Below are 13,591 nucleotides of genomic sequence, written 5' to 3'. Positions count from 1 at the left end.
AGGATCTGATCATGCTTCTGCAAGGTTTTTTAGGACTGTTAAAGGACTCATTGCAAATAAACTCAATTTTATAGATTATAATTGGAACCAATGTAATGCAAATATTTGGAAATAATATCTTGCTAAATTTGTTACCATACTTCAAGACAGGCAGAGAGAAAAGATAAAAATCCAGTATTTCCTCTAGACTCCTCAACTGAGTTTGCATTAGAGCATTTCTGCATATCAAGATTTACCTGCATGCCAAGATGTTTTGAAGGTGTTCACAGTGAACCCATTTAACCTGTTATTCTTTCTTTAAACCTTTATTCTTTTATTTTCTCTTTTTTTTCTGCATTAATTTGGCTTGTGTTAGTTCTTGATGTTAACTTCTCCATTTCAATCACCTTCATTAAAATGACAGGACAGATCTCCATGTTTCTGGGAACCTCAGTGTTCTTCATAGCCAGTTTTTACTTCATATTTTTCAAAGTAGTTTTTGTCTTGTTTTGTTTTAACAAGCAGGTACTCAGCATCTTCTTGAGCCATTACTTTTCCATTTAAGAAGCTGTATGAAACTAAAAGGGGCTGTTTGTATGCTCTCTCTTTATTAATTACTTAACTGTATGCTTTTTATTTTTCTTTTCAGGGGACATTTTTAGTTGCCATGCTGTCGATAATCCCAAGCCACAGTCTGAACTGGCCATGCTTAGACAATATGGTCCTGATGTTCCAGAGCCGATTCTGCAGAAGCTGGTGGCTGCTTTTGGAGAACTCAGGAGTTTAGCTGACCAAGGGATTATTAACTATCCCTACTCAACTAGAGAAGTTGTGAATATTGTAAAACATTTACAGGTATAGTACATCAAATTTCATTAAAAACTTGATTTCATCGCTACTGATTTTCTAATGCTTGAAGATTTTAGAAAAGCATGCCATTATTGTTCATGCATTTTTATTTCATTCTTATGAAAAGTTTTCCATTTTGAGGAAATCGTCATACCGAGATGTTCAGATAGTCTGAGGGTAAGGATCGTTGATGTACACAGGCAGATATTTTTCCTGTGTATTTATTTATAAAGACATTCTGAGAGTCTGTTTTTCTGCATGTGAGAAAATATCACATGTGTACTGTGAATACAGTATGCAGTATTCAGCATACAATATTCCAAGACAGTGCAACTGTTCACTTTATGCTGCTACAAAATTTTTGGTTTTAAGCATTTCCCAGGGGAAAACAAGTCCCTGCTGCATAAAAGCAATACATCACAAGGAAAAATTTTCTAAGGAAAATGTTAGATGGATAACAACTTAGCAAACAGGTACTTAGGATCTGTGATTGCTTCCTACACACATTTTAACTATGAAATAGTGCATTCTGCTTTAATTCCTATTTTTTTAAGAGATTATAGTAAAGTCTGACCTCTATCTTTATAAATTGGAGAATACATTTTGTCAGAAATATTTGAAATATAAAGTATCTTAATGGTCTTTGAAATAGCAGTGCTTTTATTTTTTTCTGTTTATAATCATAAAAATCATTAATTTGTTTAATTTATAGACTATTTTTTAAATTACTGAATCCTAGATTGAAAAAAGGGTTAGTGGAAATATTAATGTAATTATTACAATTAGAGTTCTTTCCTACTGTTCCTGTGTTTAACACTGCATAGTACAACAGAGTTGCATAATGGTTTTGTGTTTGTGCTCATGAGCATATTCACATAAGTTCATCCATATACACAGATATTTTGATCCTGCAGCTTAGAACTACTACTTTTTAAAATCTTCAGTTCATCTAGATTTCTGGGGAGAAACGATTTTTGTCCTCTGTAGTCTCTAGGACACAGTGAAGTCTTGAGACAAAGTAAATTGGTGCTGCTATGATATCAATAATATAAAGAAAAAATAGTTATATCTTTATAACTTTGTACAAAGGCTTAACAAAATTCAGACCTAAAAGCTGAGGAATCCATCCAAATAAACATGTAAGCAGAGTAGTTTACTAGGATCCATTACCAGTTAGTACGTATTTGCTTACCAAACTGATAGAATATGTGCCATGTTGTTAGTATCAGTAATGTCTTCGAATGCAGAGTTACGTTTGAAATGCCAGTGGAAAAATTACAAACTTGAGGAGCAGTTGCTATGCTGCTGAAAAGCTGGTGCTTCAGAGGGCTTGTTAAGTGAACTCCTTCCTCTCTTCATACTCTTTGGCTGTTTCTGCCTTCCTCCCTAGCTTCTTTCATCTTCTGTCTCCAGGTGATCTGAAGTTGCAGGTCTTCTGTCACCCACTGGTGCAGAAACATAGGGACTTAATTCTTTTTTAGTTTGAGTGCGACCAGCATCTAATTGAAGATTGGAAGAGCTGCACTGATAATTGTCTTAAGGGCACTTACTCTCTGCTTCGGTCTCCGTTACTTAACAAGATCAGTATGGTCTCTTCTACCTGGCTATTGGGCACGAATCAGTGGGGAAGTTTCCTGTGTGCTGTTTTTCACCTCTTTCAAAGTCAAGTGTAAATATCCAAATAAATCTCCAGCATGCAGCTTTGATGTCTTCTGTAACATTTGTTTTCAGGATCCCAGTCTCTTTGTAAGGATGCAACATTTTGTTTACTGTAGCTTGTTTTTTCAATCTGAATAAAAGAAAGGCTGGGAGTAGCCAGATGTAAACAATGAATATAAACATAATGGTTATTCCGATGTAAGAAGCTTTTTAGGTCTTCAGGTAGAGAAGAAAGAGGAAGGAGGGAAATGAGTCAATAAAATTGCTGGTCCTGAGGAAGGAAGGAGGGAAGTTAGTCATGTTGTTAAACAGTTTCCCTTACAGCAGTTCTACAGCCTCACTTTGTACTATTGTGTTGATTTCTTTCACATAATTTTGGAATTTTATTATTCTGCAAAAAAGAGTTGGATGTTTTGGAGAAAAAAAATTGCTCTTTATTACTGTTATCTGAGAGAGCATTTGAGCATCAGCACTAGTCGGTTAAAAGAACATTCTGGTTACTGTGGCATCAACATATTATTAGGCAAATCTCTGCACTGTTACTAATTGTGGTCTTCAATGTATAGGACTGTGTAGTGTAGCGTAGTTACAAAGGTGTCTTCCAATTTAGATTGTGCAAATAGGCAACCTATAGCAATTTAGTTGTAGTTTAAACACTACATTCACAGTTAGGTTGCCTCTGTACTAAGGAAAGTTTTTTTTGATGAAGCTTGAGGTACCAAACTAATTTGAAGACCTGAAACTGCAGGCATAGGGGAAGCTGTCTACTGCAGGTGCCTAACTTGGTTGCTGCAACCATTTCTCCCCACTGATTATAAAGGGAATTTGGCTCTTTCAGCTCTAGATTGCAAGTGACCTGAATATAGGCTTTTTGCCTCGCTTGCCTGCAGTTTTCAGACTCTGTCAAATGCCAGAAGTATCAATGCTATTAGTGGCTTCTGGGCAAGCTGAGAAGCTCTGCTCTTGCTCCGTTGGGTTACCATATGCTGCCTGTTACTACTATTGTACACTGTGAGTGCTTCTCTGCACTCTAGTTTTCATGAGACCTTTTATATGTTGTTTCGCAGAGTCCATATTCACCCAATGTCACTGGTAGATGTTAATCAGGCAAGCCACGTTAGTCCAGATGGAATGGAAATAGCTTTCCTACTAACTCTATTGAGTTTGGGAAAGCTGAGATTTTTCTGATAGGTCTTCTTTCTTTGTATCTGAGCTTGCTTTCTAATAGTAGGTGCTAGTGTAACAATTTTCAGGCAGTAAATGTCTGAGGGACCTTCTGGCCCTGAAGTCTACTAATCATCAGGCTTTTAGGCCTGTTCAGTAAGCTTTTGTGCTATGATAATACTCTTTTTCTATTCAGGCTAATCTCGAAAAGAAACCAGGCTTATCGAATCACAGTTTGTATCCCTTTCTCACCTTGCTGCCAAATGCACATCAATAGTAACCTTTCACTCTTTTGGCCAACCACAGTGAATTTCAGTTACCAGTTTTCAAAGATGATTAGGTTTCTGCTGATTTAATCCAAATCAGGGGCTATGTGACAGAGAGGAACAGACTCCAATTAGCATCCCTGTGAATGAAAGGGCAGGGGAGAATTCAGCTGGTTTACTTGGCAGTAGATGATGATGCCCACTAAAGACACAAGCACTGGTTAATCACTTAGTATGCCTGTTGCTTGGAATGAGCCATAGACATGGTGCTTCTTGCCCCGCTGACATGGCAACTGAGGAGACAGAAAGAGAGCTGGCAGCATTCAGTGAAAAGGCATCAGGGATACAGGGGGAAGCCAAGGGCATGGAGGAATGAGCAGGTAGGGAAATACCTTAGTGTCATAGGGACAGGGCGGGCCTTTGGGATGGTGCTGGCAGGGTGGGAATTGTGCGGATACCTGAAAGCACTGGAATATGTACGGAGGTGAGTAGTAGCGAGAACACAAGTTAGAAGTGTAAAACAAAAATCTGGACTCATTACAGGCTGGATAGCAGGTCATTTGTCATTTTAGTCTCAGGGTAGTGGTATAAGTACAGCAGACCTCAGTGTGTAGCATATTTTAATTAAGATTCTGTATTTGTACTAGGAAACTTCTATTTAGTGATAGCTTTTAAACAAACTTTAACAATACATTTACTCACAGAAAGATCCATAAAAATACGAATTTTTCACCAAGCTGAAGTCTGTCACAACTCTGTATCAAATATAGCATTAAAAAAATCTATAAATATAAAATTGTTAAAAGCAAAACCTCTCTTACTTACTGTTTTAAGGAATAGGCAAGAATCTAAGCTGTGAAAATTCTCTAAGGTACATACAAAGGTTTTACTTGTAAGGGGAAGAATCAATGAATGAGAACCAGACAGACTAATGAGAGATCAATATTTTCTCCAGTAATCTGGTTTTAAAAATCCATAGAGTCAAATTATTTTTTTAAGTGTTCAACTCAAACATTCAACCTTTTTCTTTTATTCAAGTGAACTGTCATTGCCTTTCTTCAGTAAGCAGTTGTCCAGACAGTTCTTAAAAAGTGGTTGGATTTGTTCTGATTGAAACAAGAGAGTTGTAATTTATTTAACAACTGAAGTAGAGGGCCTTTTGACATGTGGCTTGTGTTCAGAACAGGTTCTGTTGACAAAAGCAATTAGATGTACCAGAGGAAATAAATTTTTTATGATGTCCTACTGATACAAGAGGCATGGAACTGCTGAGGCAATTAATTGAGAAGAAGGGTGGTATGAACATTAGAAGTTACACAATAATTCAGAAAACCATGGACGTACTTGGGGACTGCTAGTGAAAACCAGATAATATTTGAAGCACTTGACCAAGGTTTCTTCAGTATCGAGTGCCGGGCAGGTAAAAGAGTAGGTCTTGAGTGAACAAGATGACTTGGTGACAGTTTGTTGGTTGTGCTTCACAGTGAGAAAGAGCAAACACAGAAAGTGCAGCATTCATCATCATCGATGTTTTAAAATAATTACTTAAAGAAAAGTTTTGGTTATATAGAGTATGCACAATTCTGGACATGTTTTGTTCTTGTTATCCAAAAATACACGCTTGAAAACAGACTGAGATAGGGTCTTGCCCAGAGTAATAAGTAGCTTTACAGGCTTTTAAACTTAACTGTGTTATACATTTTTATAAGTCTGTGGGATTGTTTTGGGATTCTGGGGGGGGGAGTTTGTTGGTTTTTTTGGGGTTTGGTTTTTTTGGGGGTTGTTTTGGCTTTTTTTGCAATATGATGTTTGTGTTGACTCCAGGGTGCATTCTACATTATAGAAGTCATTACTTTCACTACTGACCATTCTGGCAAACCTTTTGCACTTACATTGCATATGAAATGTTTATAGAGTCTTCAGTTAGAATAGCCCTTGGGAAAAATTGTATTTTTAGTAACTTGGTTCATTCAGTAAGGTTTTATCAATGGCAAATAAAATCTAAATTTTGCACAGTACATATTCTGTTTAAAATTACCTAAATGTACATTTAGAAGATAAGCATATTGGAAGTGTTTAATTATGTGCTGTAACTTAACAGATACTCAGCAAAATATTTTTTTTCTTTGTTTTTTCACAGAAATTTCCAACTGAAGGACTGGCAAATGTTGTTCGAAACGTATTTGACTTTGACTCCTACAACAATGAAATGCGGGAAATTTTAATCAGCACTTTGCACAAATACGGGATACCTATTGGAGCAAAACCAACGAATGTACAGCTGGCCAAGGAGTAAGAATAGCATAAGATATATATTAAGAAGACAGGTTTCTCATGATCACTTTTTTATAGTGTGTATTCTTGCTGCTAACTCATTTAAAAGCAACCTGGAATACTTGAAGTCAGTCCTCCTCTGGTTCAAATTTATATTCCTCTAAATAAGTTACAGTGATATAAATTACTTTATGATAGAGTATTTGCTTATTACTATTATTTAATCTATAACGTCCATGTACATACTGATAGTCTGTATGATATCAATATATAAATATATTAATAAAGGGAAATACTTGTTTCTTCTCCTGTGTTTTTAATTGAATTGCAACACGTCTGTCCTGTTGTTTATCACCTAAATCGGTAGCAAAAAAAAAAGAATTGTCTTCAGTGGTTGTGGGATTGTGTCTTTGATACTCACAAAAAGCTCTACAAAAATACTTCTGCGGAATAAGGCAATGCATATAAGCTCTAAGAACCATTTTTGTATGTGTCTGTATATCACTATTATCCTTGTAGCATGTCAGCTGTTACAATAATTAACCATGTACTTTTACAGAGGTTAGAATCAAAATAGGTTTTTTTTTTAAGACTAAACTAAATTATGAAATAAATTTAACTCATTCTTCTACAATTCACAGATAACAGGCTTAAGGAAATCATATTGAAAAGCAATTAGAAAACTTACTCTGACTTAAACTCTTAATACATATTTTATGGAGAAACAAATATTTCCCTTTCATGAAGAAAGCTTTATGAATATGTGGAAAATTGAGTTTTCCATGGGATATACTACTTTTATGTTTGCTAAGCAGGGACTGATGACATGATGTCATCATATGTCATATGTCATATCATGATGTCTCGATATTAGGTGTTCATGTGTACATTTCTCCTGCTGAAGCACCACTGTTATCATATCTAACATCCTACATATAACTATTAAAAGAAGATTGGCAGTGTAATGACTGTGGTGTACCTTTTGATTTTGATGACAGAAGAAGTACGTGCCTAGGGAACCAATACTTGAGAAACTATGGTGTCTGTCATATTGACAGTACCCACTTCAAACTTGCTGTAGTTTCTTTGCTAAAAGTCACTTGGTAATTTCTGTTTTAATCATGACATTTCTCACAGTTTTTGAGAAATTTGCATTTTATATAATTTTTTAAGGTATTAGATGTGGGTTTACATGGGTGGATTGGAGAGGACTCTTCAGTAATGAAAAGATCAGAGATTTAGGAAACATAAGAGAAGAACTGCTGTAATTATTGACTCTTTAGTCTAGACGTGAGAAGACAGAAGAAAGATCTGATCATTTTGAATTAGAAATACTCACCTGATCATTTTGAATCCATCACTGAGGGTTTGTAGGACAGGTTGCACTAAGGATGGCAGACTTATGAGACCCCCCACAAGATGCTCATCAAAAACTTATTTTGACTGACAGGTGGGGGTGCATACTCTGTACACTGAAGGCCAAGAGGAGGAGACACCCCAGGAGCATTTCACACACAGTTGATAAAAGCAACGTTTTCTTAGATCTCGCTGTGCAAGTTTGAGACTAGGCTGACCACCTGGCTCTGATGATTCAGCAGTCTTGGTCTCACTATCCCACTCGCATCCACCACAGCTGGCATTTCAGGTCATCCTGCTGCTCCGTTCCAAGACAGCCTTGCTGTTGCTCATGAGATTTAACCCTGCAGAGCTTGTAAGCCACAAGTGGATCACCTTGAATTAGAGACTCATCTTTCAGGAATGGTTCAGGCATAATTGATTCTGCCTTGGGGTAAAAGAACATCTAGATAAACTCGCCAAATCTGTTTCAGCCCATATTGCAAGGTCCCAGGATGGACACATTGAGGTAATTGGGTTTGATGCTTAGATCACTGCAGAAAAGGTACTTCCCAAAGCTGCTAAATGTTTAGAACTAGAGTACTGACCTCCTCATTATTGTTTTTCAGGAATCTGAGAGTAGGATCATGTTGCTAAGCTATGTCACCCCACTTCCTTCAGAGAAGATGTGAGTTAATCTAAAACCTTATCTGATTTTTGTCATGATTCATGACTGAAAACCTTCAGTGATGGAGTTCTGTAAACTTCCAAAGCAAGTCAGTCTTGTTTCTGACTATCCTTGCCATTGGAAGGTCAGCTCTAGACTAAATGCATCCAGTTCTCTCAATCTTCCCCCCTTCTTAAGGCCTCTGATGGTTTTTATTTTTATTTTATGCTCCCCCTCTCCACTTGATTCATGTCCATCTTTAAGCACTGCGTGTGAAACTGAGCAGGTTAGTTTCTGCTAGAGCTGAGTAGAGTAGTATGAGCATATAGAATAGAGATGTATTACATGCAGGGGTCCCTTTTAAAAACCCCACTATGTTTGCATTTCTTACAGGGTTTAACTCATGTCTAGTTTTCTAAACATGAACCTTCAGGTCCTTTCTGCAGAATCCTGCATAGCGCTTACCCCATCTTTACATTATGTAGTTATAGAATCATAGAAACATTAAGGTTGCAAAAGACCTCTAAGATCATCAAGTCCAAGTATCAACTTCCTTCATGGTTACACTTTTCTTACTGTATTGTATATTTTCAGATTAGTTCTCTGACTTGTCAAGATCACTTTCAATTTTAAGCTTATTTTTCTACCTGCTTACAGTCTCTCACGAGCTGGCAATCTGAAGGTTTACTAGATGTGATTTCTACAGTGTCCTAGTGACAACAGCATAGCCCCACAGAGCTTCACGTCGTGTTCCAGTCTTTAATAATAATAAATTGCTTAGCGGTTCTATTAAGTGATGGGAAAGCTAGGATGATAATCCAAACCTATTCTGCTTGAGGATGTTAGCCATACCTGCAGCAAAATCATTGCTATTGGTAAGAATACAAATCCTGTGCAATTAAGAAGCTTTCTGATACAGAAGCATTTCCAGATGTTTCTAGGACAGGAAAGTCACTATACCGACATACTGATTCCTTTACACTGGTACTCTCTGGCGTGTCTTGGATCAAACAATTTATGAATCTTTGTTTTATTTTAATAAGTTTTAGGGAAGTCTGTCTGTCACCTATTACTTAATCTAAAAGAAAACCTAAATAAATCAGAATTACTGAAATTGTTGCTGAAACATAACTGCTGTAAATATAGGAACAAAACATGAGAGATACAAGCAATGCACTACAGTACAGGTTCTCAATGGAGGGAACTTTGAGGGTTGTATTCAGCTGAAATTACAGGGGAAATTTGACAGAAGGTACCAATGAACCTTAGAGGAATTCTAGCTTTGGGTCTGGAATTAATATAGCTAATACTGGAAGGAAAGATTAGATGGGTCTAATGACCATTTGGAAAAGAATTACAGCAGTAGTTATTTTCTCAAGAGAAAAATTAATTTGTAGATGTTAATTTGTTTTATTTCCAAAATTAGTATAATATATTGGACATGTAAAGTATTGCTTTACTTGGTGTTTTTGTGTTTTGTTTCCTTTGGTTTGTTTGGGTTTTTTTTTTTGGCAAATAGGATGACCATACTTCAGGGCACTGAAATGTTCAGTATAGTCAGCTTATAACATCATGATATAGTCTGTATCTCCTGGTATCACCTGTTCAATAGTTTATAATTTTTATCAGTATTGTGTGTAAAGCAGATGGCTTGTCTATGATGTTTTGCCAAGAAATAGTGCGTAAAATGGATTACTCACTGTGCTAACGCATTATCTTTCTTTATGTACAATTACGTTTTGTTTTTCTTGTTGACATCTGTTGTGCCACATTTGTCTGAACTCTCGTTAATCTGCCATTCTGTCGCACAGTTCCTAGGTAAAACTGCATTCACCTCTAATTCTGGCATTTATCCTTGACGCAATTGCTATTCCATATTTTTCCTCCTGACAGCATCCACTTCCAGGTGGTTGCTGTAACTTGAATATTCATTGTATATGATCTGGATTTTTTATATGTAATGCAAATACGTACATTTTAACATCTTTCATTGTCTCTTCAGCCTGTTTTTCTTCCCCCAGGTAATCCATAGTTAAATGTTGAACCTGTCTTATACCAAATGTGTCTCTTTTTCAACCTGTGCATTGCAAGGGAAGCAGGGGGGCAGAGAGATTTGCATTTGACTGTCAGGGAATGGGAGGCCTAACATAAGACTGCTCTGTATGTCTACTGCTTATGCTTTTAACCAAAACATGTTTAAATAAAGTACGGAGATCTGGCTGGTAAGGCTGTACCAGTGCAATAGCTGGCTGGAGAGAATTTGCATTCAGTAGAACGTCAGTCTTAAAGATTTGTAACCATTTTCCAGTACATTCTCAGAAAGCTAAATTAATAACTTTATAAAGCAGATGTTACTGACTTTTTGAACACATTGTTTTTTTATCCTAAAAATGGATTTATTTTCTAAAATCAAAAGGATACAAATGAAAAGATATTGTGTTCTGTAGGTGTCAATTTGGAAAGTTTTTCAGTGGTAGAAGCTACTAGAGAATTCTCCTTCGATAATTGGACTGCTGTGCATGAAGAAAATCAAGCTAAATAGTAATTATCTGTAGAATTGCCCCATCAACTGTGAGTCCTGTGCAATCACCTTTTCTAAGCAAAACACTTGCTTATATAACAATTTCATGGACAGCTGTGATCTTGTACAAAACTAAGATTTCAAATTAGTAAATAAACATTAAAAATATATCTCAGTTTTCCTTAAGCAATAGGCTTTGACAGATCCATAATCAAAGAACTGATCAGGAATAATTCCTTAGAACTTGCTTTTAAGTCTTGGCCTTCTTACAAGATTACTGCAGTCTGCCATGTACTTCTTCTGTTCTAGAAACCCTTTTCAGCTTTTGAGGAAGGCAAAAATCCTGGATCACTCTACACTTCACAAATTCAGTACTGTTCTTGCCCCACCACTACACGTTTTACACCCATCAGATCTTTTTTCTTCACGGATTTTGCCGATGGGGGCATTTCCATAGTATTCTGTCTGCTTTTTATGTACACAGCACTTACTTAAATAATTTGAAATACAGCAGTGTGGCAGGAGCACTTTGTGAAGCTTTTTGCTAGTACTGTCACTTGAAGTTATTTTCAAAACTTGCTTGTTACTTATAAGTCCTGGGAAAAGAAAATCTCTCTCCTATCATATGTATTCACTAGAGGAAAACTGTTAAGATGCATACACTTTATCAGTGTGGGCATGTTGTTCCAGTCCTGCATCCTCACTCTTGAAAAATCATTCAAGAAGGTGACTGGTGATAAGACCTTTAATGCCATCAGCTCCTTCAATACTCTTTAGTCTTTCTTAGATCAGATTTATAAGAGAGAGCAGCGAGATGGAGTAAAAAAGAATTGTAAGGCCCTGGAAGAATAAGATCCACATTACTCTTTGTATTATGAATTCTGATTTCTGTTTTATTCCTAAATTCTGGTCTACCTTTCCCACCTCTTTGCTGTTTGTGATGACTTATTCTGCTGCCCCAGAGAAACTAAGTCATCCAGAAACAGGAAACAGAACAGAACCTCAAGAATCTAGGAGAAAGGAGAAATCAGTTTTCCTGAGGGAAGAGAGGCACTATTAGCAAAGCAAATCTCCAGAAAGCTGAGGGAGAGTGGAAATGTTTTGTTTCTTTGGGAATGCAATCTGTAATTCTGTTTCTATATAAAGCAGGGTATTTGGTTAGAGCTGGTTATTACCATATGTTTTGTTTTAAAATTTAATAAGTATTCATGATTATTAGTGAACCCGTTGATTTCTAGGATGTTGTCCATGGGAGTAACATGTAAGGAATTAAAACCAAAGTCCAAATCTTTGTGGAAGTTGTTCCATTGAGCTAACGGGAAACAATTATTGCTGATTATAGACATATCAGAGATTATGCTACTTGGAGTCACCATAGCAAAAAAAATAATCTCCAGTTTCTTCTTGCACACAAGAGGGTTTTGGCTGAAGTCATAACCAATGTTTTGCCAACAAATCATTTGAAACCCAAATGGAGGCCTGAAGTAAAATTCCAGTTAGTGGATAAACCGACATTTAGTCTGACTTGACTGCCTGCCCATTTTCTGACTGCATGAATAAATTTAACTAAGAATTATGTGTGTGTTGAAATAGTGTATCCTGAATGTTTTTTCTTAATGGCATGTGTTGTAGTCTACATTATACTGTACTTGCCTTTTTTTTTTGAGTTTGTCTTATTTTTCTTCTTAATTTGGGAAGAATCTGGCTAGACTAGCTAGGTGTAAAGAATGGAAAATTGCTAACTGAAGTAGGAGCAATGCAAACTAAGTCACTCTTCAAACATTCGTATCTATTGATACTTTTAACTAGAAAACAAGCAGGCGTTGAAGGCTCTACTGACTCTTTTACTAAGAGAGGGCATTCATGAGATGCACGTTCCTCATTACATGCCCCAATGGTATATTTATATATATATTTATCTTTAAGCATCAACAATCTATAGCATACAAACAGTTTTCTATTTGCAAAAAGCGTCTTTGGCTATCTGACTGCCTTGACAGATGGTCCAAATGCAGAATGGTGACGGAGGTTGAGTGACTGCCTGTGAGTGCTGGCTTCTCTAGATTGATTGGGATCTGGTGTTGGGATACCAGTAAGAAATGTTAGTGTGGCTTCCCTGCATGACTTCAAAGGATTAGAGGATATTAGTGCTCATTCCCTGGAATTTTCCTTTAAGTTCTCAGTGGAAAAAAGGTAAAATTAAAGTTCCCCAAGATTCATATATAGTCTAACTGAGGTTTTTTGATTTGGGATCCCTTCTTATTCTGAAATTAATATCAAGAAATTAAAGAAACCTCTAATATCTAGAGGAGCCAGGTTGGTTGTGCAGAGAGAGGAAATAATTGTAGCAGTAGGAACGAGCATCATCGGACAGGACAGAAGAGACCATGGACAGACTTTTAACAAACAGTCTGAGAGAACTTTCTTAAAATAAACTTTGGAGATATTTAGAGAAACTGGGAAGAAGGAATGTGTCTGTTCTCTTGCCAAGTTCTGTAGCTGTACAGTGATGCACAACGATGTGTAACACAGAATGCAGTTTTGGTAGGAGGTCTTTTTCAAGTGATCTCAAATAAAAGAAACCAAAAGTGATGAGTTTATTAGCTTGAAGGTATTCATGCCAATTAACAAAGTTAAACTGCTTCCAGTGGTTGCAAATCACTTCAGAGGAAAGAAATAAAAATAGTGCTCTCTGTTTTGCTGTCAAGCGACTTGGTCATACACCAGCATTTCTTTTTCCTATATAAGTAAGTTTTGCTGTGGCCCATTGACCTGTTGGAGCAGGTCCAGAGGAGGGCCACGAAGATGACCAGAGGGCTGGAGCACCTCCTCTGTGGGGACAGGCTGAGAGAGTTGAGTTTGTTCAGCCTGGACAAG

At 36.7% G+C, this 13,591-nt stretch overlaps 1 protein-coding gene across 1 annotated transcript in view; it reads left to right on the top strand.

The window, feature by feature from the left end:
* The window catches only part of VWA8 (von Willebrand factor A domain containing 8), a gene marked incomplete at its 5' end in the record, with an annotated part of 75,035 nt that overhangs the window by 18,604 nt on the left and 42,840 nt on the right, over positions 1-13,591 (top strand). Inside the window, 2 exons of the mRNA XM_010192860.1 lie at positions 629-834; positions 6,058-6,209. Of these exons, the coding sequence (XP_010191162.1) occupies positions 629-834; positions 6,058-6,209 (358 nt within the window). The remainder of the gene's footprint in view (positions 1-628; positions 835-6,057; positions 6,210-13,591) is intronic.

Source organism: Mesitornis unicolor, unplaced genomic scaffold (genome assembly GCF_000695765.1).
Source record: "Mesitornis unicolor isolate BGI_N332 unplaced genomic scaffold, ASM69576v1 scaffold13809, whole genome shotgun sequence".
NCBI classification, from domain to species: domain Eukaryota; kingdom Metazoa; phylum Chordata; class Aves; order Mesitornithiformes; family Mesitornithidae; genus Mesitornis; species Mesitornis unicolor.
Note: the sequence above shows the minus strand (reverse complement) of the source record. Positions and strands in the feature narration are given on the sequence as shown.